The sequence below is a fragment of the Oncorhynchus clarkii genome, chromosome 18 (genome assembly GCF_045791955.1).
Source record: "Oncorhynchus clarkii lewisi isolate Uvic-CL-2024 chromosome 18, UVic_Ocla_1.0, whole genome shotgun sequence".
NCBI lineage: Eukaryota > Metazoa > Chordata > Actinopteri > Salmoniformes > Salmonidae > Oncorhynchus > Oncorhynchus clarkii.
Genome location: NC_092164.1, coordinates 35,691,112 through 35,713,771, shown reverse-complemented (window position 1 = coordinate 35,713,771; position 22,660 = coordinate 35,691,112). Strand labels below are relative to the sequence as shown.

Here is a 22,660-nt window from a genome sequence, read left to right as displayed (position 1 = left end):
TCCCGACAGGATGCTCTCAATGGTGCATCTGTAGAAGTTCATGAGTGTCTTAGGGGCCATGCCAAATTTCTTCAGCCACAGGAGGTTGTAGAGGCACTGTTGCACTTCTTCACCACAGTGCCGGTGTGGTGAGACCATTTCAGGTCATCAGTGATGTGTACACCAAGGAACTTCAACCTTTTGATCCTATCTACTGCGTCCCCGTCGATGGCGATGCGGGCATGCTCCCTCTTCTGTCTCCTGTAGTCCACAATAAGATCCTTCCTTTTTATTGACGTTGAGGGACAGGTTATTTTCCTGGGATCACTCCGCCAGCACAGGTGTGTCAGCATGTGTGTGTGTGAATTCCCAATTTCTCACGTTGGAGCAGATTATTGTGAGTTTGTGTTGATTTGACGTTTTAAAGGGCGACTGCACTTCTTGATTCTGCCTTATTTTAGATTTGGTTCTTTAAGAAATGCTAGCAGCCATGATTGAATTCAAACGGGAAGAGTGTGGTGTGAAGAGGTTTGAAGAGTTAACCAAATGATTAGCCAAGTTAGCCTCAGCCGGCTGGTGTGCGACTGTGGCGAAGTTGACCTATTGGCCTTTTAAAATGTAGTCCCATGTACATTGTGTAATTTCCTGATGGTCCCTAACTAGCCCCATAGGGATGTCAAACCAAATTGATCATGGGTATTACGATCAGGTCGCGTGCAGCTGCGCTCCGAACTGATGATTACTTGGGTGCTGCCGGCTGAGGGCATGTGGGCAGGATTGAAATAAACCCAACCCATAGGAAACTGTTATGTTCCCCTTCATTCCATGACATACAATCTTTTCCTATCATCTCACAAATCTTAGTTTTGGACGAGACTGACTTTATGACCAAAATGAATCGTATTTACACATGAGACTAAACATTGACACTGGAATAAATATTTGATTCATACCAATGACACAGGCCGTTTAAAAATATATATATATTTTTAAAAAACGAGAAGTTGCTTTTTAGGGGCAGTCGCTCTTTAAAGCTGCATGTTCCAGCAGAGGTGCGGTGGTATGTGGTAGCTAAGCCCTTCTGTCTTCCCCGGGGCCAGGTGTTGTGATGAGTGGATCTACCTGCTGAAACGGACAAAGAAATGCGCTGCTACGCTGTTGTAGTGATGTGCTGTCAAATCTTTCCAAAATGGTAGTATGAAATCAGGGAGGAGTTGTGAGGATAGATACACTCCATTTAACGTAGGTAAACATTTGTTGTCAACTCATAAAAGGACTGCTGTTTAGTCTGGAACACATAGATAGGACACTTACGTCTGACTTGGCACCCCACTTGTCTCTCTAGTAGTTTGCATATTGTACACTTTATGTTGAATCTGTCTATTTGTACCTGTCCCTGGAGAGAGACCCTACATGTTTGAACAGACCCAACACGTTTTTGTTATGGACACGAAATCAAACGCTTCGTCTGATCGTAAGTCAGTGGTTCTCATGGTTCAGTGGGTTAGAGCAGGTGGTTTTTCTAACTATACCAGAGCTAACTTGTCAACTAATTATCAAGCCCCTTGACTACATGAATCAGGTGAGCTGGTTCAAATGGGTGTTTTTGTTTTTTCGTTTTTCAAATGAAGTGTGTGAGCGTTAGGAAGGGGGGGGGGGGGTGCAACCCTTTGAGTCCCCAGGACCAGGTTTGATTTGGATTCCCACATGACTAGTCTGTAGATTGTCTGTCTGTAGAGCATCTACAGATGGACTATCCAATTAAATTGTTACCGCTTCTGCTGAAAGCATATTAGTCATACTTCAAAACATAGTAATTATGCAACAGTGACCTATGAGGAATGCATGTCTGGCATCTGTTTTGATCTGACGTACAGTACCAGTCAAAAGTTCAGACACACCCACTCATTCCAGGGTTTTTCTTTATTTTTTACAATTTTCTACATTGTAGAATAATAGTGAAGCCGTCAAAACTGTGAAATATGGAATCGTGTAGTAACCAAAAAAGTGTTAAACAAATCAAAATATATTTTATATCTGAGATTCTTCAAAGTAGCCACCCTTTGCCTTGATGACAGCTTTGCACACTCTTGGAATTCTCTCAACCAGCTTCATGAGGTAGTCACCTGGAATGCATTTCAGTTAACAACAGGTGTGTCTTGTTAAAAGTTATATAATAAGTTATATATATAATAAGCCAAGAGAAACGACAGTCAATCATTACTTTAAGATATGATGGTCAGTCAATTCGGAAAATGTCAAGAACTTTGAACGTTTCTTCAACTGCAGTTGCAAAAACCATCAAGCGCTAGGATGGAACTGGCTCTCATGAGCACCGCCACAGGAAATGAAAATCCAGAATTACCTCTGCTGCAGAGGATACGTTCATTAGAGTTACCAGCCTCAGAAATTGCAGCCCAAATAAATGCTTCACAGAGTTCAAGTAACAGACACATCTCAACATCAACTGTTCAGAGGAGACTGTGTGAATCAGCCCTTCATGGTCAAATTGCTGCAAAGAAACCACTAATAAAGGACACCAATAATAAGAAGATACTTGTTTGGGCCAAGAAACACGCGCAGTGGACTTAGACCGGTGGAAAGTTGGAAAAGCATTCCATGTGATGCTGGTTGAGAGAATGCCAAGAGTGTGCAAAGATGTCATCAAGTGTGGCTAGAATCTGAAATATATTTTGATTGAACACTTTTTTTGGTTACTAAATGATTCCATATGTGTTATTTCATAGTTTTGATGTCTTCAGTATTATTCTACAATGTAGAACATTTTGAAGAAAGAAAAACCCTTGAATGACTAGGTGTGTCCAAACGTTTGACTGGCACTGAATGAGAGAGCTCAGGTTGTACACCAACAGGTTTGTGGAAAGGTTATCACAACACAGTGCCAATTTCTGATCTTTTGACCTCTAGTGCTTCTTGAAACTCCCCTCCCCCCCATTCATTCCGCAAAGAGTAGGTAGAGCACTTTAGTTCATGCCACCTCCCAACACAGAGAGCTGTAACAGAGCAGTAATCATTATAGCTGTTAACGCTTATTTGAGTCATGTGTGGAGTAGTACTGCGATTTAAAAAGTGACTGTACCTGTAATGCTTTCTTTGGAGTTCATTTTGAAGGCATTTTGTTGAAGGCGATGGCGAAATAGTGATTCATTTCAAATGAATTTGTCACGTAAACCTGTGACATTCAAGCTCAAAGGGGACTTAACAAATGGTTACATCCACAGTAGTATCACAGTAGGTTTTGGCCTGGCATCATTTGAAACCTGTTGACTTAAAGTAACCTTTAGCTTTCAGCAACTCTTCGTACACCTTGTAAACACAAACTAATCTCTGGTTAAACATTGTTGCAATGTGTGTGAGTTTTTTTTCTTCTTCTTTCGTCCCAGTATACATTTTAGGTTGGACAGTCTGAAAGAAAATTGGCCCACCACACAACGTATAATATATATTGGTCTTAATAGGAATGTACTAACTATACACAAGAAGATGTATACAGTTTTTGGGCCATCATTGTTACATTTCCCAATCAATGACACAAAACCACACTGCTGGTGAAGCATGTAGCCTAGCTTCTGTTAACTTTTTATTTTTTTACAGTACACCCAATTCTGCATACCTAAAGTTCACCTCTATGATTTTCATAGCTCGCCTAGATAATCACCACCTCTTGACTAAACAGTCCTTAACACACTGCCATGATTGGTCAATGACTATTATTAACTTATGCCATTCTGTTTGTCTCCTACCTGTTAGGTCTCTGGATGCTTCAGCTGTTCTCAGTTCTGCTTTAAAAGACTCTGAGGGCTCTGATTCAGAAATTCAGCAGATAGTGGCTTATCTGGAGTCAGACAGCGAGATGAAATTATTCCGTTCCACTCTCGTTATAAGACCCTCTCCCACCCACGAGGGCATGGAGGAATCAAAACAGGACTTCCGCAAAGTCTCCCAGGTCACCGACAATGACACCACAGACCACACTGAATACAGTGTGGACTACAGTACAAGCGCTATCACTGACCCCAATAGAACTGAAAGTGACCTAGGTCCAGTCGTACCAGAATACAAATGGAGAAACCAGGATGAGGGGGCGCAAACCACTTTCGACCCCACAGGGGTGTCCTGGCGCTCTGACTCTCAGTCGAATGAGTCAAGAGTGTCCACGTACAATGGATTGTACTCCTCCCTGTCCCCCTCCCTCCCTGTGTACAGACAACACCTCACCTCCCCCGGGCCGCCATTCCAGGAACCTGGCCTGTCCTCCCACTCCTCGAACATGCCCGGTTCCCCTGGCAACGGTCACTGGCTGAGCGACAGGAGCGAAGTTCAGCTGAGCCATGAGAGTAGCGAGCCAGAAACAGGCAGGGGGAGGAGGAGGGAGTGGGAAGAGGAGGAGGAGCTAGCCACTGCACCTGCAGGACAGAGAGAGAGAGGGGTAGAGCAAAAGAGTAGGGCGGGAGAGTCCGTGGCAAAGAAGATAAAATCAGGCTGTGATCCACAGTCGCTCCCAGTCTCAAACTTCTCCTCGGCGGGTCAGTCCATTGACGACGTGGACTACAGCAGAGACAGCAGTGACTTCTTCTCTGGGGTGTACAAGGCCACACTCGTGGAGCTGCTCCCTGACCCCTCCTCCTCAGACCCTTCCCCCTCTTCCTCTCCTGTGACCCCTGACCCAGGCTCCTATCACGGTGACATGGAATGCCTGGTGGACACCCTGAAGAGCATGAACCCTATCCCGGTCCAGAGGCAGAGGAGCCTGCGTGGGACCACTGCCCCCTCCATCTTCTCCTCCCTTTCCCCTATCGTGGAGGATGCCCCCTGCTCCACCCCCACCAACACCAAATCTCCCCAGGTGCCCGCTGGGTCTTCGCTGGAGGTCCCTAACAACCGTTACATCCTTCCCGCAGACCTGGGCCTCAAACGGGGTGCCCCCAAAGAGATGCGCTCCCCTCTGGAGTTGATGAAGCTCCAGCAGCTCCAACAGCAGCAGGAGCAGCAGGCTGGGGACCACCATTTGAACCGTGGAAGCCTCAACCTCCCACTCCGAGCCTCGGCTCTTAACAGCATCATCGTGAGGAAGAGCTCCTTGGGCAGTGACTCATCCTCAGAGCACTCGCCGTCCCCCATACTAAACGGAGGGAGCAACAACCAGTCTCCAAGCCCCTCGCGCCTGGACAACTCGTTCCTCTTCTCCAGCTATCGTTCAGCATCGATTGATCAGCCACAGGAGAATGGCAATGCCCATAGCCCAGGCCAGCGGCCCTCTCTTTTCCGTACGAGCTCCCTACCGGACATAGGGCCTAACCAGGACCGCATGAGCTCAGGGGTTGGTATGGGCATGGCCGGTGGGCCTGTGAGCAGACTTGGATTTGAATCTGGAGCTGGAACCGGAACTGACCCTTCTACCCCCTTCCGCTACGAACGTTTCTCCTCCCTGATGTCTGGCTCCTTAACCGGAAACAACACCGACACCAACTCTCGAATGAGCAGGCCCCCTCCCCTCCCTAGCTTCACCTCTACCCTCGGAAGCCTCGTCAGTCCCACAAGCTCATCTCTGGACATCCACAGGTCGTTCGCCAATTCTAACGACTCCCAGTCCAAGCTCAGCCCGGGACTGGGTGGTATGGGCTCTGTGGGCTCTATTGGTCTGGGTCTGCAGAGGAGCTTCAGTAACGAAGGCCTGAACTCACCACTGTTCAACACGGGGTCTGTCCATGGAGGTTCTCACTTCAGTCCAGAGCCAGAGAAGAACCTGGTGCCCAAGTATAGAGCTTTCCCCGACGCCTATGTGAGTACTTTTAGTTGGAAAAGGTTTCAGGACAATTGTGTGAATACTGGGATCATGGGGATGGTAAAAGGAGTGTGATAGAATTCATGACAAAGAGTCATATGGGAAGGGGTCTAGTACAGGGGGAATAGGGGCATTTAATAGGACTGCAATTGGATTGGATTTGTCTTGGACACGTATTTCACCATTGGCCTCATGACACATTTTTTTTTAGATGTTTAGTGAGAGATTGTGAGAACACAGTGTGAGAGGATAGGAAGGATAGGAAGAAATGGAACTCAGCCTAAGTTTTCAGGGTGTACATGTTTTACACGCCTACCGAGCATTTTTGTCATTTGTTTACATGGACGTTTTGAAGAACAGATGAGTTTAGGAAGAGATTTACGTGACATTCTGATTTGAGAAGAAGTGCAAATTACCATTGTAGGTTCCTTTCACTTAATGAGTTCCACCGCGGTGACGCCGATGCCCTTTCCGGATGAAAGGTGAAATGGTACCGGAGGCTGATGAAACGCAATGGATCCATGGCTAGAAGCATTACATCAGCCACAGTATCCGTGCTCCCGTCTCATGTAGCTACTAGCTCCTCCCATCTGCATTCGTAATACACATGTTCAGCTCTCTAATAAATACAGTCACAGCAAACAATACAGATGAGCAACAAAAAAAAACGGGACAAGACGCATCTCTGACGGGACATGGCAGGAGTTACAACATCCCACAAGGCCACATCCTTATGTTCCCTCTAATGACATTGTCAGGCATATACATCAGCCACACAGGTGCGTGTACATACTGACATTAGGAGATACTGAGCACCGCTCGTCCAGTGGGGAGCTTTATCTTTCACCATTCGACTGAGATGTTGACACTTATCCTATGCAAACTGTGTTTTGCAAAGTTGGCACAGTGCACGCGCGTTCTGTTTGTGTGCTGGTCCGGATATCTAATAACCCTGCCTCCCCTCAGGCCACAGGTAGACCTGAGCAGCTCATGTTTCTGTCACTGAGACTATTATTGACCCTTTCACCATGTGATTTGGCTCCTCAATGGAACTGGCTCTCTGACCTCCGTTATATCGGTAGAATCCTTGTATACATCTGAATGTGAGATCCACGTGTGGGACTCAAGTTGACATTCATCTATGATTTATGCAAGAGTTTCTGGGCATGCATAGCCTAGATCTCAGCTAAGAATTCGGGACAGAAGTCACAAGGGCAGTTCAGTAACCTGTAATGCTGGTGGCTATCTGACCTACATGAATGCTACGTCACCAGAACAGGTACAATGAGTGGCCTGTTATCATCTGGGTGTTGCCAGGCATGTGTTTTGGAGACTGCTTTCACTGCCCACTGTTGGCTTTTACAGCCTCATCCTGCTTTCCTTTTGTCAACAGAGAGGAAAAGGGAGGGAGCGATAGATAGAGAGAGAGAGAGAGAGAGACAAGCAAAGGGAGAGTGAGACATCAAGAGAAGGAGAGATAGAGATGGGGAGCGTGAAAGGGTGAAAGAGAAAGTCCAACACGCAGAGACATACCTATCAGAACACAACGGTTGGAGTTTAGGAGGGGGAATTTGAATATACAGGAATTTACATGATCTTAATAAGATGCGTTTATGGCAACAGGCCTTGGACACACTGTACATCTATGTCTGTACATAAATGACATGAATGAAAGCTACCCACCCAGATAGTGTTAGTGGCATAATTCATCTTGGCACAGTGTTCTCGGCAGCACTTATCCACCCAGCGATCGAATCCTGCTTGGGCTGACACTCCTCGTCTTTTCATCTTTGGTTTACCTCAACTTTGACCTTTGCTTACTGGTGGATCTGACAGAGCTGAGTCGACAGCCTGGCCCAGGAGAGGAGAGGAGAGGAGGGTGGTGGAAGGGGGGGGGGGGGGGGGGACGATTAAGTCTTCTCTGTCTTTCCCCCCGCCGTTCCGTTCATCTCGCTCTTACACAAGTCTGTGCACAGTCTGAACGTATCGTGCTGAGACGGCGCGATGTAATCTGTAAGCACATTTTCAGCCTGCGGTACTTGGCTGGAGGTTGACACTTGGGAGGCGGAGAGGCGTGGGTACATGATGGGCTGTGACAATGCCAGTATCGCAAAACACCAAGCAGACCAAACTCTTTAGTCCTTTAAAAACCTGCTGTGTGTAAAATATTGTGAGCTATAGCTTGGAAAATAAATACATGTGACGCTGGATGACAACACAATGATGTTTGTTTCCAACGTTAGGGTTGTTTTCATAAAGAAGTTAAATCTGCTTTGTGTTTTGTTTCCTTGCCACGATACTAAAGAGTATCGCCACACTGGTATCGTCCTGGACCTACGGTATCGTCCTGGACCTTTTATTTTACTAGGCAAGTCAGTTAAGAACAAATTCTTATTTACAATGACGGCCTACAAAAAGGCAAAAGGCCTCCTGCGGGGACAGGGGATGGGATTAAAAAATAATCATCAAATAAATATAGAACTAAACACACTTCACGACAAGAGACAACACTACCTAAAGAGAGGCTTAAGACAACACCATAGCAAGGCAGCAACACATGACATCACAGCGTGGTAGCAACACAACATGACAACAACATGGGAGAAACACAACATGGGAGCAGCACAACATGGTAGCAGCACAAAACATGGTACAAAAATGAGTGCACACCGACAACAGCACAAAGGGCAAGAAGGTAGAGACAACAATACATCACGCAAAGCAGTCAACTGTCAGTAAGAGTGTCCATGATTGAGTCTTTGAATAAATAGATTGAGTTAAAACTGTCCAGTTTGAGTGTTTGTTGCAGCTCGTTCCAGTCTATCAGCAGCAGCGAACTGAAAAGAGGAGTGATCCAGGGATGTGTGCTTTGGGGACCTTTTAACAGAACGTGACTGGCAGAACGGGTGTTGTATGTGGAGGATGAGGGCTGCAGTAGATATCTCAGATAGGGGGGAGTGAGGCCTAAGAGGGTTTTAGAAATTAGCATCAACCAGTGGGTCTTGCGACAGGTATACAGAGATGACCAATTTCCAGAGGAGTATAGAGTGCACTGATGTGTCCTATAAGGAGCATTGGTGGCAAATCTGATGGCCGAATGGTAAAGAACATCTAGCCGCTCGAGACATCTAGCACCCTAACCTCCGATCTAAAAATAAATTACGTCTCTGTAATCTAGCATGGGCAGGATGGTCATCTGAATTAGAGTTAGTTTGGCAGCTGGGGTGAAAGAGGAGCGATTACGATAGTCTAGATTTAATTTTAGCCTGCAGCTTTGATATGTGCTGAGAGAAGGACAGTGTACCGTCTAGCCATACTCCCAAGGACTACCTCAAGCTCTAAACCCTCAGAGGTAGTAATCACACCTTTGGGGAGAGGGGCATTCTTCTTACCAAACCACATTACCTTTGTTTGGGAGGTGTTCAGGACAAGATTAATGGCAGAGAAAGCTTGTTGGACACTAAGAAAGCTTTGTTGTAGAGCATTTAACACAAAATCCAGGGAGATGCCAGCTGAGTATAATACTGTATCTGCATATAAATGGATGAGAGAGCTTCCTACTGCCTGAGCTATGTTGTTGATGTATATTGAGAGGAGCGTGGGGCCTAGGATCGAGCCTTGGGGTACTGCCTTGGTGACAGGCAGTGGCTGAGACAGCAGATGTGAATGTGCCTGGATTTCATCATGTACCAACCAGTACATGCCTGACTTGATTAATGATGATGATCATCATGACAATTATTACAGTTGTGGGCATTAAAAAGTTAGGTCATGCCGAGGTATTGGCAGAACAATTGTCACAATGCAAAATCCTGGACTACTTTATAGGGTTTTAAAAAAACAAATATGTTAGTGCCCACAATGTATTCTTAGTGTTTTTCATAGTCCCTCAGCCACATTCACTGCAGTCACATGGGTTGTACTAGGGTACGGCTGTTAAAATCCCTCAATCTCCCTATTTTAATAGTTTATAGTTTATTCGCTGTTAAAAAAAAAAGAATTCCTGAACATGTTCCAGTCTGTGATAGCAAAACAGTCCTGTAGCTTAGCATCTGCTTCATCTGACCACTTTTTTATTGACCAGGTCACTGGTGCTCCCTGTTTTAGTTTTTGCTTTTAAACAGGAATTAGGAGGATAGAATTATGGTCTTGATTTGCCAAATGGAGGGAGAGAGAAAACTTTGTATGCGTCTCTGTGTGTGGAGTTAAGGAGGTCTAGAGTTTTTTTTCCCTCTGGTTGAACATGTAACATGCTGGTAGAAATGAGGTAAAACGGATTTAAGTTTCCCTGCATTAAAGTCCCCAGCCAATCGGAGCGCTGCCTCTCGATGAGCGTTTTCCTGTTTGCTTTTGGCTGTATATATTATACTCCGTTCAAAGGCACTGATCTTTTGTCTTGCCCATTCACCTTCTGAATGGCACACATACACACACAAGCCATATCTCAAGGCTTACAAATCCTTCTTTAACCTGCCTCCTCCCCTTCATCTACACTGATTGAAGTGGATTTAACAGGTGACACCAATAAGGGATTATAGAGTTCACCTGGATTCACCTGGACAGTCTGTCATGGAAAGAGCCATATGCGTTATGAATTATGCAGGTCAATTGTCTTTAGCATGGACTAGTGTCCTTTACAACCATTTTCCTGTCGCAAACTGGAAAGGCACACTCCGCACGTAAACAATCTGGATAAATACCGCAGTACTCAATCACCTTTGACAAAAGGACCTTGGCAGCGCTGTGTCATCAAATGATGATCCCTCTATTGTGGGATGTGCTCACTTCGTCTCTCAGCAGTTTCAGTCGTTTTTTTCCTACCCCCAAAGACAACAGAGATACACGCTGTGTGTTTAATGACTGTACACGTTGACTTACGGCTTACACAACGCACCTGCAGCATTTTGAATACGTTCCGTACCAGACTGTTTTGACTGGTAAGGCATCTCCCTCTGCAAGCGAAGATGCATGAAAAAAAAGAGCATGAACCTTTCTTGCCTTATAATCTTCAATTGCACTTAATGACATTATTTCATTCATGTTGGCATGTCTCTTTTAACGCGGCTGCTACTCTCGGTTTATCACATATGCATAGTCACTTTAACTATACATTCATCATTCAACACCCACCCGTAGCACGCACTCCAGCAGGTGTATCTCACTGATCATCCCTAAAGCCAACACCTCATTTGGCCGCCTTTCGTTACAGTTCTCTGCTGCCTGTGACTGGAACAAATTGCAAAAATCGCTGAAGTTGGAGACTTTTATCTCCCTCACCAACTTCAAACATCTGCTATCTGAGCAGCTAACCGATCGCTGCAGCTGTACATAGTCTATCGGTAAATAGCCCACCCAATTTTACCTACCTCATCCCCATATCTCTACCTGTACATGACCATCTGATCATTTATCACTCCAGTGTTAATCTGCAAAATTGTAATTATTCCCCTACCTCCTCATGCCTTTTGCACACAATGTATATAGACTCTTTTTTTCTACTGTGTTATTGACTTGTTAATTGTTTACTCCATGTGTAACTCTGTGTTGTCTGTTCACACTGCTATGCTTTATCTTGGCCAGGTCGCAGTTGCAAATGAGAATGTTCTCAACTAGCCTACCTGGTTAAATAAAGGTGAAATTAAAAAATAAAAATAAAAACATACTACCTCAATTGGGCCGACCAACCAGTGCCCTCGCACATTGGCTAACCGGTCTATCCCCATTGTGTCCCACCCGCCAACCCCTCTATTTCCCTGTGAAATGGCAATGGAAAAGCCAAGGTAGTATCGGAGGTCTTTTAAGCTGTGGCTCAATCTGCGGTTGAAAATTAGCCGGCTGGCTAAAACCGGCACTTTTACTGAAACGTTGATTAATGTGCACTGTCCCTGTAAAAATAAAAAATAAATAAATAAACTCAAACTCAATCATCCCCTCGGCTCATTTTCAAGTGAGCGGGTGGGACACAGTCGACCGGTGTCCTGTTACTGTTTCGAATGCTCAAGCTGAATGAAGTCGAGGGCCACTTTGTTATAGTTCAAGACTCATTTAGCCACAAACGTTTCAGGGTGCAGTGTTAAGGCAGCAAGTCTTACTAGACAGTCATGCCAGGATAAGCAATGTGTGGATTGGAGCAGCAACAGATTCTGTTCATGACCTGAATATGATCTGAAAGTCCCGCATACTTCCTGGATCATGTCCCATGCTATTTTTAAATGGCCTTCAAGATTATCTTCAAATTTATGAACATGCGGTCACTTAAGATATATGTAAAATTCCAGTTGTATTCAGGGATTCATTTACTTCTGCCTGATGCCTTTCATTAAGGTTTTCGATAGTGGTTTCTTTTCGTAACCAAAAGCCCTCGTAGATGGCATTGGGTAGAAGTAAATGAATCCACTAATACGAATCGAATTGTACATATCTTAATTGACCGAGTTTTCATGAATTTGATGATATGATTTTGAAGGCCATTCAAAAACAGGATTAGATATGATCCAGGAAGTAGGAAGGACTTTCATACCATATTTGATCTTTGATTATAGAGTGTAAAGCGATCTAGAGGATAAGTTCCTATTTCCTATGAGCTCCTACTGCAAAGAGTCAAGCAGACATTTGATACCCTAATGACTTGCACATAAAGAGACACACACACACACGCACACAAAACAAACACAAACTTTCTACCTGTCCACCCAGAAAGGTGAAGGACTACAGACCGCAGTGTGGACACATTCTATTGCATTCCAGCTACATGCCACTAGTACATGTCATTGAGAAACAGGTGTAACCAAGGAATGTCAAGGTCTGGTGAGACGAGAACAAATGACACAAGAATGCGTCTTTCTCACTTCCTTCTAGGTTGTTGTGCTTTCAAAATGGCCGCTCCCCTCTCCTCGTCTTCCTCAGAACCAGTTCTCCTAGATGGAGGAATACTGAAATTGTTAGGCATGTGTCTCTTACTGGCTGAAATAACGTGAAATAGATAATCATTAGTAAATCACTGCAAAGGGTATTCCCACTTTTGAATGGTTAATTGTGTGGACAAAAATACACACACACACACACACACACACACACACACACACACACAGTAGTTTGTTGTTGTCTGTCTCATGCCTCTCAATGTGAATGTGATGTTTGCATTCTCTCAGGGAGTAATGGGACATGGGTGGCCTTGTGTGTGTTCATCAGTAATTGCAAAACAGGTTGACAGGGTGGCTGGGGTTTTAAGATTTAACATTTCTGTAGTTGTTTGGGTACTGTTGCTGCAGTAGTTGAGATATTTTGAGGTTTGGCATGTTAACTATTTAGATTTCAATCCCTAATGTGTTGTCCAAGACAAGTTAAACATGACATACTGTAGAAAGTCTAGTGATGCACTGTTACATTTTAAAAAAATCTTAGTCATTTTAGCAGACGCTTTTATCCAGAGCAACTTACCGCATTCATCTTAAAAGATTGATAGGTAAGATAACTATGTGCTATTTATAGCGGTTTGATAAAAGTATGAAATGACTAGATGGCTGTTTTCTCTGTGTGTCTGCAGCTCACCAAGGAGAAAGAACATGGAAAGCTCAACCCTCGGCCAGGAAAGGTGAGTGTCTGTCTGACTGTCTGTGAAACAACTACAACTATCCCTCATCTATCGTCTTTGTCCTACAGTATACAATGTGTCCTGAAGTAAAGGTCAATGTCCCATTGCAAACAACTACACCTCTATCCCTCATCTATCGTCTTTGTCCTACAGTATACAATGTGTCCTGAAGTAAAGGTCAATGTCCCATTGTAAACAACTACACCTCTATCCCTCATCTATCGTCTTTGTCCTACAGTATACAATGTGTCCTGAAGTAAAGGTCAATGTCCCATTGCAAACAACTACACCTCTATCCCTCATCTATCGTCTTTGTCCTACAGTATACAATGTGTCCTGAAGTAAAGGTCAATGTCCCATTGTAAACAACTACACCTCTATCCCTCATCTATCGTCTTTGTCCTACAGTATACAATGTGTCCTGAAGTAAAGGTCAATGTCCCATTGCAACCTTTTTTTAGATGTAGTGAAGGATGACTGCTCACCAGGTTAGCCACCATGTTAGCCGTTTTTCACCAGGTTAGCCACCATGTTAGCAGTTTTTCACCAGGTTAGCCACCATGTTAGCAGTTTTTCACCAGGTTAGCCACCATGTTAGCAGTTTTTCACCAGGTTAGCCACCATGTTAGCCGTTTTTCACCAGGTTAGCCACCATGTTAGCCGTTTTTCACCAGGTTAGCCACCATGTTCGCAGTTTTTCACCAGGTTAGCCGTTAGGATTAATGAGGATAATTCAAAGTGAATTAATGGCTTCACACTTCACCGTACCCCAAAGTGACAGTTAGTTGCCGAAGGCAAGTAATTAAGGATGAGGAGAGGGATCTCATGTAGAGCATGGTAAAGCTGAGGAAATGAGATGAGTATGATTCCAGTCAGATTCACTCATCCAAACATCATTCTCTATTTAGGCTGTTGAACATTTGGATCAATCAATCAGATCTGTGTGGAAGTGGAAAGAAAGCCATTGTCTTTTTTCCAATGCACACTTAGTGGTTTGGACAATATTACTGAAAGCCCAGTTCATTCACTATAGTCCTAACATACTGCAAGAGTAGGGGTTCCCAACCTAAGGGTCGCAACCCCAGCATAGGGTCGCCAAAGCTTGCAGTGCTTGATTTGAGAGTAAATGCAATCATAATCAGTGCATAATTTGTAAATCGGAAGGTTCCGGAACAAAAAGTGAACAAAAGAGGGGGGTGACCTGGGCAGCTCTGAGGTACAGGAAGCAGAAAGCATTGCATGCATATCATCGCATTTTCGTAGTGGCATAGAGCTGTAGAGGTGAGGCATTTCATTTGGCCCAGGGTCCGGGAAAAATGTGCTCTTTTTCCAAACTCATTTCATGACTGGAGACTTTGGCAGAATCTTTTTTAATACTGTACAAATGATCGAAATGACAGGCTACTCTGACAATCTGAGATCAATAAAAACGACCGTGAATCCATCAATAGCCCAGGCCTAGGTGTATGCAGTCATATTGTAGGCTACAATATGAACAGGAAATTATGGTCCTAAAAATGCTTTCCAGTTTCACTGATTTATTTACCCAATGATGAGCAGCTCACTCACTGGTGATGGCCGACGCGTTTATGCCAAAAGCCTATCTCTTTCTTGTTTAACAAAGAGGCAACTCGAATTAACTTTGATCGCTTTTCTTCAAAAACATTGGGCGTACTTGATCGGCATGTTTTAGTTTAATTGTTGGTTATGGTTTCAAGTCTCTCGTTAGTAGCCATTCACAATTACTTCCTCTTTGGCAGAAGTTACATCCATGCCTTGCCAATGCTTTTGTGCTCCAGTCAAACGATCCTGTGCTCAAACAATTACTGTGGTATTTAAATTACCGTGGTGGGGTTACTAAGTAACACTAGCTACATACCTGCCCTATTTGCCTTTTGCCATTAAGATTATGAAACTAGATAAATGTCAAGCTTGCTCCTGCATGCTCCAATTAGCTTTTCGCCGTCAACATGGAATTCGTCACGGCACCTACGGACTTGCTTGACATTTAGCTCCGACAGGTTCTGATTAAAGAAGCCTGGCTGTGATACACAATAGCATACGGTACCTTACCCGAACGTTCACATGGCTAACAACACAAAGCGGCTGTAGCTACGTTGCGTCACACTCTTTTTGCTGTTTGCTGCCTCCAGTGATGGAGGAAAGAGCTGGCTAGAGTTAGCCTGGTCATGAGATTAGCTTGTTCCTTTAATATACAGTAAGAAGTGGCGGGCGCTCCACAAACGTGAGTCAGGTGTGCAAACCAAAAATATGACATCATCGTTGAAAAGAAACGGGGACGCAAACCTCGCTCACCATGTTGTTTTATTTGAGCGACCTATCAAAATCTTGACATTCCCTTTTTTTACAACGGCCTTGATCAGAACGTTTTAATGTGCGTCAGAGATATTGGCTAAAGCACAAACAGATCTAGCATCCATGCTAGGATAGAGGATGGAGCACGGTACAGTATCCGTGTGCTCTTTGAAGTTGAGCATCTGTAATGAAATGGTGCTGTCTTTTCCAGATGTTCATCTTTGACCAGCCAGGAATGTGTGGCCAGCGGATTGAGGTGCGGAGTGATGTCATTGATGCCACACCCTGGCAACTACAGGAGACTATCTCGATCAGGGTTGTCAGGGGAGGGTAAGTTTTCAAATGCACGCTCGCACGCTCACTCACTCACTGTTGTAGTTAGAACTGCTCATGGACATTAGACTTGAGGGGGGATGCACACACCCACACACGGGTATATGACATGCAGGGACACACACACAAACAGTCAGTTGTGAGCAGATCGACAATGGATGTAATCACCTGTTCCAAAGCACCTTATGTGTCCTGGAAAAAAGACAGAGCCACAGAGAGATGGTGTCATTGGTGCCTATATTTTACTGCCTCCAGCAGCAAACAAAACCAAAGGTCACACTTTTTCCTCGTGTCACATGTCACTTCCACATATTTGGCCCAACCTCAAAGCAAGAAACAATATTTAAACTATCCTGTCAAGGTTATTAAAGTATCTCCAATGCTGCCAAATCGTGTAGATCTTGAATGCCCCCCTATCACCCGCTGAGATACACGGAACTGAACACCAATGTCTGAAATTGGACACGCTTTAAGCAGTAATCCACACACACACACACACACACACACACACACACACACACACACCCGTCATGTGGCGGGTCACACACACTAATCCATAGAATTATGATCAAGATAATTGCAGTATGATCTCAACCAAATACCTAGTAGTAATACACACTATAGTCCTTTTATTAATCCACAGAGGGAATGGACGATTTATTCCAGGAAATGGAGCAAAGGCATGCAGTCCAACACCTGCACTGGGTGCGAGCACTGCAGCGGGAATCTTTTACGTCTCTCACACACATCCCTTTCTCTGTGCTGCTGTGACTTTTTGAGGAGATCTCTGGAGAGGGGACTAAGATCTTGGCATGCTCTATTGCAATATTTGCATATCTGTCTACCTGTCTCTCCCTCTTGTTATAATTTGCCTACTCTAAAAAAAAAAATTAAAATAGTCTCTCACAACCTATTACTGTACACTCTCATAGAATAAAAGGTCCTATCCAGACTTCGGTCGTCAGTTGAATGGTGTTTCCTCAGACACATCGGTGCGGCCGGCTTCCGGATTAAGCGGGCGGGGTGTTAAGAAGCGTGGTTTGGAGCCTCCAGCGGTCTTAAGGCACTGCATCGCCCCGCTTGAGGCGTCGCTACAGCCCCCGGTTTGTTCTCAGGCTGTGTCACAGCCGGCCGTGACTGGGAAAACCATGAGGCGGCACACAATTGGCCCAGGGTCATCTGGGTTATGGGGAGGGTTTGGCCGGCCGGGATTTCCTTGTCCCATCGCGCTCTAGCAACTCCTTGTGGCGGGCCGGGCGCCTGCAAGCTGATTTCGGTTGCCAGTTGTACAGTGTTTCCTCCGACACATTGGTGCGGCTGGCTTCTGGGTTAAGCGAGCAGTGTGTCAAGAAGCAGTGCGACTTGGCAGGGTCGTGTTTTGTAGGATACATGGCTCTTGAACTTTGCCTCTCCTGAGTTCGTACGGGAGTTGCAGCGATGGGACAAGACTGTAACTACCAATTGGATATCACAAAAAAGGTGTAAAAGTAAACAAAAATATTTTTGGGAAATAATAAAGAAGCATGGTTTGGCGGGTCATGTGGCGGGTCATGTTTCGGAGGACACGTGACCCGACCTTTGTCTCTCCCGAGCCCGTTGGGGAGTTGCAGCGATGAGACAAGATTGGAATTCACGAAATTGGAGAGAAAAAGGGCCCCAAAAAAAGGTACTATCCAGAACCTAAAAGGGTTATTCGACTCTCCTCATGTCTTCCATGTAGAATTATTGATTATGAATGAATCAATATAGGTCATGCATTGTGTTCAAATGAATCTTGTTCAGACCATGGACCCTTACTTTTCATTTTCCTGTCTTTCCATTCCTCTCTGCAGCTGGGTCTTGTACGAGAAGCCCAACTTCAAAGGGGAGAAGATAGCTCTGGACGAGGGGGACATAGAGCTCACCTACCCCTTCGACGCCCCTGAGGAGGAAGGGGAACAACAACAGAAGCAAAATGGAGTGGACGGACAGAAGGAGGGAGGAGAAGAAGTTGTGGAGGCCAAGCCGGCCAGGAGGTTCATCATAGGATCAGTACGAAGAGCAGTCAGGGTGAGAAGAAGAAGTCACAGATTACTATTATGATAAGCCATAGAGCATTGTTTCTCAAACCAGGCCTTTTTGAGTAGCCGCTAATTCCAAAGGCTTTAGGCATGTTAGGTTCTAAATTCTTGTACGAATCCAGTCAGACAGGAAGCTCGGGCTAGATTTTTTTACGCCCAAACTGGATGTTGCAGCTGCATAGCACACATACAATTCACACAAGCATGTATTTATACCTTCCGATTAGACGGATTCTTTGTTGCTGGGTAAGAACTGAGTCTGTTCCTCCTATTGGTATTATCATGGCCCAGTCCAGAACCTGTCTGTGTCTGTGTATGTGAGAGAGATACGTCTACAGTTGGAATATTGTTGAGATGGTCCCCTCTAGCCCCGCCTTCCCAGAGGTTTCTTCTCCAACTGTTGTCCCGCCCTCAATGTTGTACTCCACATCTCTCCCTGCCCTAGTTCCACAGGAACTAGCCTGACCTTACCAGGAACTGAGACTCAACTGTGGCCCTTCACTTACCTCCTTAGAAATATTAACATAAAACAATAACATATCTGGACATACAGACACTTTCTGTACTTCCCTTGTCGTTGCATTAACACTTTCCAGCTCCAACATCATAGCCAATAACAATTACTACTAATAAGCGGATTATGCAATTATAAATGAACTCATTATGCAACTAAAATGGGCTCAAGCCAAATAGTCTCAAACGGGTTGATGGATGCCACAAGGCAAGAGTTATGCCACTCTGATTAGGTGTGGTTCAGTAGATGTGTTGACAGACTCTGGCACTCTTAAGGATTGCCGTCTCGAAATGCCGTCCTCTTTGTTAGAGCCTGTATCACAAATGCGCTTCTCTCTGTGAAACTAGTACCCTCTAGTGTCAAAAGTACCATACTTGACATTTCTCTCTCCCCCCGCAGGACTACAGTGTGCCAGAGATCAGTCTGTTCCCAGAGGAGAATGCCGAGGGGAAGAAGGTGACCTTCAGAGACACGTCAGATGACGCCAGGATATTCGGCTTCCCCATCAAAGCCAACTCCATCATCATCAACGCTGGACTGTGAGTAAACAGAGTCGGCTCGGCCCACTACTTTTTTAGGAGGAAAAGGATCAACCTTTTTATGAAAGTAGATGATTATATTTTTTTATATGGTTTGTTTTGTCGAACATAATGACATGGCTTTGTGAGGTCGAGCTTCTGTTATGATATCCCTGTTCTGATTTGGATGTTCTCTCTTCAGATGGCTGGTGTACCCACAGCCTTTTTTCCAGGGCGTACCACGTGTCCTGGAGGTGGGGGGGTTCCCCAACCCTGCAGCCTGGGGCGTGGAACAACCCTACGTGGGCTCAGTGCACCCGCTCAAAATCGTAAGTATCCCCTCCACCTCCGGAACACCTTTCACCTTTCTAGAATTGCACAGACAATCAGGGCAATGTACACGGTTTAGATTTACATTTAGTAGAATACACATTCCCATGCAACGTCGTTTTACAGGGGAACAAGGTAAATGCATTGCAGTACAGATGACATTTGTTAAGATTTCATTTAATACATTTTACAGGGTGAACCGAGAGTGGAGAAACCCGGTGAGCCAAAGGTAAGAGATACGGCAATGCCATGGCCATGATACGGACATGAAAGAACGAGTCAATCAAACAATCAACTCAATTTAATTACACAAACGCGAAGCAAATGAAGCGTGTTTTTCCCTGTTGCTTCCAGCTGGTGCTGTATGACAAGCCTTACTTCACTGGGAAGAAGAGGACGATCTACACCAACATGAGAGACTTCATGACCAGACTGGATAGACAGCAGACTGCCTTCATGTACAGCCCTGGATCCATCCAAGTGCAGGGAGGCTGGTGAGTAAACTGTGTGTGTGTGTGTGTGTGTGTGTGTGTGTGTGCGTGTGCGTGTGTGTGCGTGTCTTACTTCCTGCATCTCATCCTCTGTCTCCCTCTACTTGCAGCTGGGTTGGCTATGAGAAGGAGGGTTTCCGAGGCCACCAGTATCTGTTGGAGGAGGGAGACTACCACGACTGGAGGGTGTGGGGGGGCTGCGATTCTGAGCTGCGCTCCGTCAGAGTCATACGAGCGGTGAGTGGGCCATACCATCACGTTACAACCCCCATCTCTGTCAGGACCTTGTATCCAGATGCTGCAAGAATGATCATGTCCTAAATGGCATGTTTTATCATACACTGGGGAAAGCTGTGCTCCCTTATTGATGTCACTTGTTAAAACCACTTCAATCCGTATAGATGAAGGGTATGAGACGGGTTGACACAGGAACCGCTGGGTGTCGATGGACCCCTCCCTTCAAGCTAATGAGTCATTCAACATTTAGAATTTGTATTTTATTTCAAATAACACAATAGCATTTTCATTAGTTTATAAAAAATAAAATAAAATGAAACGTGTTCAATCCATTATATTCATGGAGTGCGTTTGTTACAACTATGACACAGAACGCATACAGTGCCTTGCGAAAGTATTCGGCCCCCTTGAACTTTGCGACCTTTTGCCACATTTCAGGCTTCAAACATAAAGATATAAAACTGTATTTTTTTGTGAAGAATCAACAACAAGTGGGACACAATCATGAAGTGGAACGACATTTATTGGATATTTCAAACTTTTTTAACAAATCAAAAACTGAAAAATTATTCAGCCCCCTTAAGTTAATACTTTGTAGCGCCACCTTTTGCTGCGATTACAGCTGTAAGTCGCTTGGGGTATGTCTCTATCAGTTTTGCACATCGAGAGACTGAAATATTTTCCCATTCCTCCTTGCAAAACACCTCGAGCTCAGTGAGGTTGGATGGAGAGCATTTGTGAACAGCAGTCTTCAGTTATTTCCACAGATTCTCGATTGGATTCAGGTCTGGACTTTGACTTGGCCATTCTAACACCTGGATATGTTTATTTTTGAACCATTCCATTGTAGATTTTGCTTTATGTTTTGGATCATTGTCTTGTTGGAAGACAAATCTCCGTCCCAGTCTCAGGTCTTTTGCAGACTCCATCAGGTTTTCTTCCAGAATGGTCCTGTATTTGGCTCCATCCATCTTCCCACCAATTTTAACCATCTTCCCTGTCCCTGCTGAAGAAAAGCAGGCCCAAACCACGATGCTGCCACCACCATGTTTGACAGTGGGGATGGTGTGTTCAGCTGTGTTGCTTTTACGCCAAACATAACGTTTTGCATTGTTGCCAAAAAGTTCAATTTTGGTTTCATCTGACCAGAGCACCTTCTTCCACATGTTTGGTGTGTCTCCCAGGTGGCTTGTGGCAAACTTTAAACGACACTTTTTATGGAAATCTTTAAGAAATGGCTTTCTTCTTGTCACTCTTCCATAAAGGCCAGATTTGTGCAATATACGACTGATTGTTGTCCTATGGACAGAGTCTCCCACCTCAGCTGTAGATCTCTGCAGTTCATCCAGAGTGACCATGGGCCTCTTGGCTGCATCTCTGATCAGTCTTCTCCTTGTATGAGCTGAAAGTTTAGAGGGACGGCCAGGTCTTGGTAGATTTGCAGTGGTCTGATACTCCTTCCATTTCAATATTATCGCTTGCACAGTGCTCCTTGGGATGTTTAAAGCTTGGGAAATCTTTTTGTATCCAAATCCGGCTTTAAACTTCTTCACAACAGTATCTCGGACCTGCCTGGTGTGTTCCTTGTTCTTCATGATGCTCTCTGCGCTTTTGACGGACCTCTGAGACTATCACAGTGCAGGTGCATTTATACGGAGACTTGATTACACACAGGTGGATTGTATTTATCATCATTAGTCATTTAGGTCAACATTGGATCATTCAGAGATCCTCACTGAACTTCTGGAGAGAGTTTGCTGCACTGAAAGTAAAGGGGCTGAATAATTTTGCACGCCCAATTTTTCAGTTTTTGATTTGTTAAAAAAGTTTGAAATATCCAATAAATGTCGTTCCACTTCATGATTGTGTCCCACTTGTTGTTGATTCTTCACAAAAAAAATACAGTTTTATATCTTTATGTTTGAAGCCTGAAATGTGGCAAAAGGTCGCAAAGTTCAAGGGGGCCGAATACTTTCGCAAGGCACTGTATGTGTTTGAACGTGGAGGCAGCTTATTTCTATAACGACAAAATCAAATCAAATACCCCAACCACCAAGAAGCGTGGTCAAACGACGAAAACATCAGTAGCCGAAACATTATAAGCACCAAGTGGCCTTGATCAATAGTGAAATTCGGCACAAAATAAATAATGGCATTATAATGAATGGAAGTGTCGATATGACTGCAGTCAAAAATAGTCAAATTTTGCCAGCTCGTGCTTACGTTGTGTGCGTCTTCACGCAATGGCATCAGTTGGATTTCGTTTAGCTGTTATCCCTTGTCCTAACAGTTGACGCACTTTCATTTGCGTTCAGTGTTCCCCTGTGGATGGGGGCATTGTCATCCTACGGAGGCATAGCCATGGTAGCCAAAACATTTCCCTACCCAGCATTTTTTATACATGACCCAAAGCATGATGGGATGTTAATGTCTTAATTAACTCAGGAACAACACCTGTGTAGAAGCACCACCTTGTGCTGGG

At 44.6% G+C, this 22,660-nt stretch overlaps 1 protein-coding gene across 1 annotated transcript in view; it reads left to right on the top strand.

Moving 5' to 3' along the window:
* The first annotated feature begins 2,192 nt into the window (after positions 1 to 2,192).
* LOC139373405 (beta/gamma crystallin domain-containing protein 3-like) overlaps positions 2,193 to 22,660 on the top strand; it is a 31,848-nt gene continuing 11,380 nt past the window's right edge. The window contains exons 1-9 of the mRNA XM_071113867.1: positions 2,193 to 5,782; positions 13,332 to 13,379; positions 15,907 to 16,025; positions 17,861 to 18,077; positions 19,002 to 19,141; positions 19,323 to 19,449; positions 19,644 to 19,679; positions 19,805 to 19,944; positions 20,052 to 20,178. Coding sequence (XP_070969968.1) covers positions 3,527 to 5,782; positions 13,332 to 13,379; positions 15,907 to 16,025; positions 17,861 to 18,077; positions 19,002 to 19,141; positions 19,323 to 19,449; positions 19,644 to 19,679; positions 19,805 to 19,944; positions 20,052 to 20,178 — 3,210 coding nt within the window. The 5' untranslated portion in view covers positions 2,193 to 3,526. The remainder of the gene's footprint in view (positions 5,783 to 13,331; positions 13,380 to 15,906; positions 16,026 to 17,860; positions 18,078 to 19,001; positions 19,142 to 19,322; positions 19,450 to 19,643; positions 19,680 to 19,804; positions 19,945 to 20,051; positions 20,179 to 22,660) is intronic.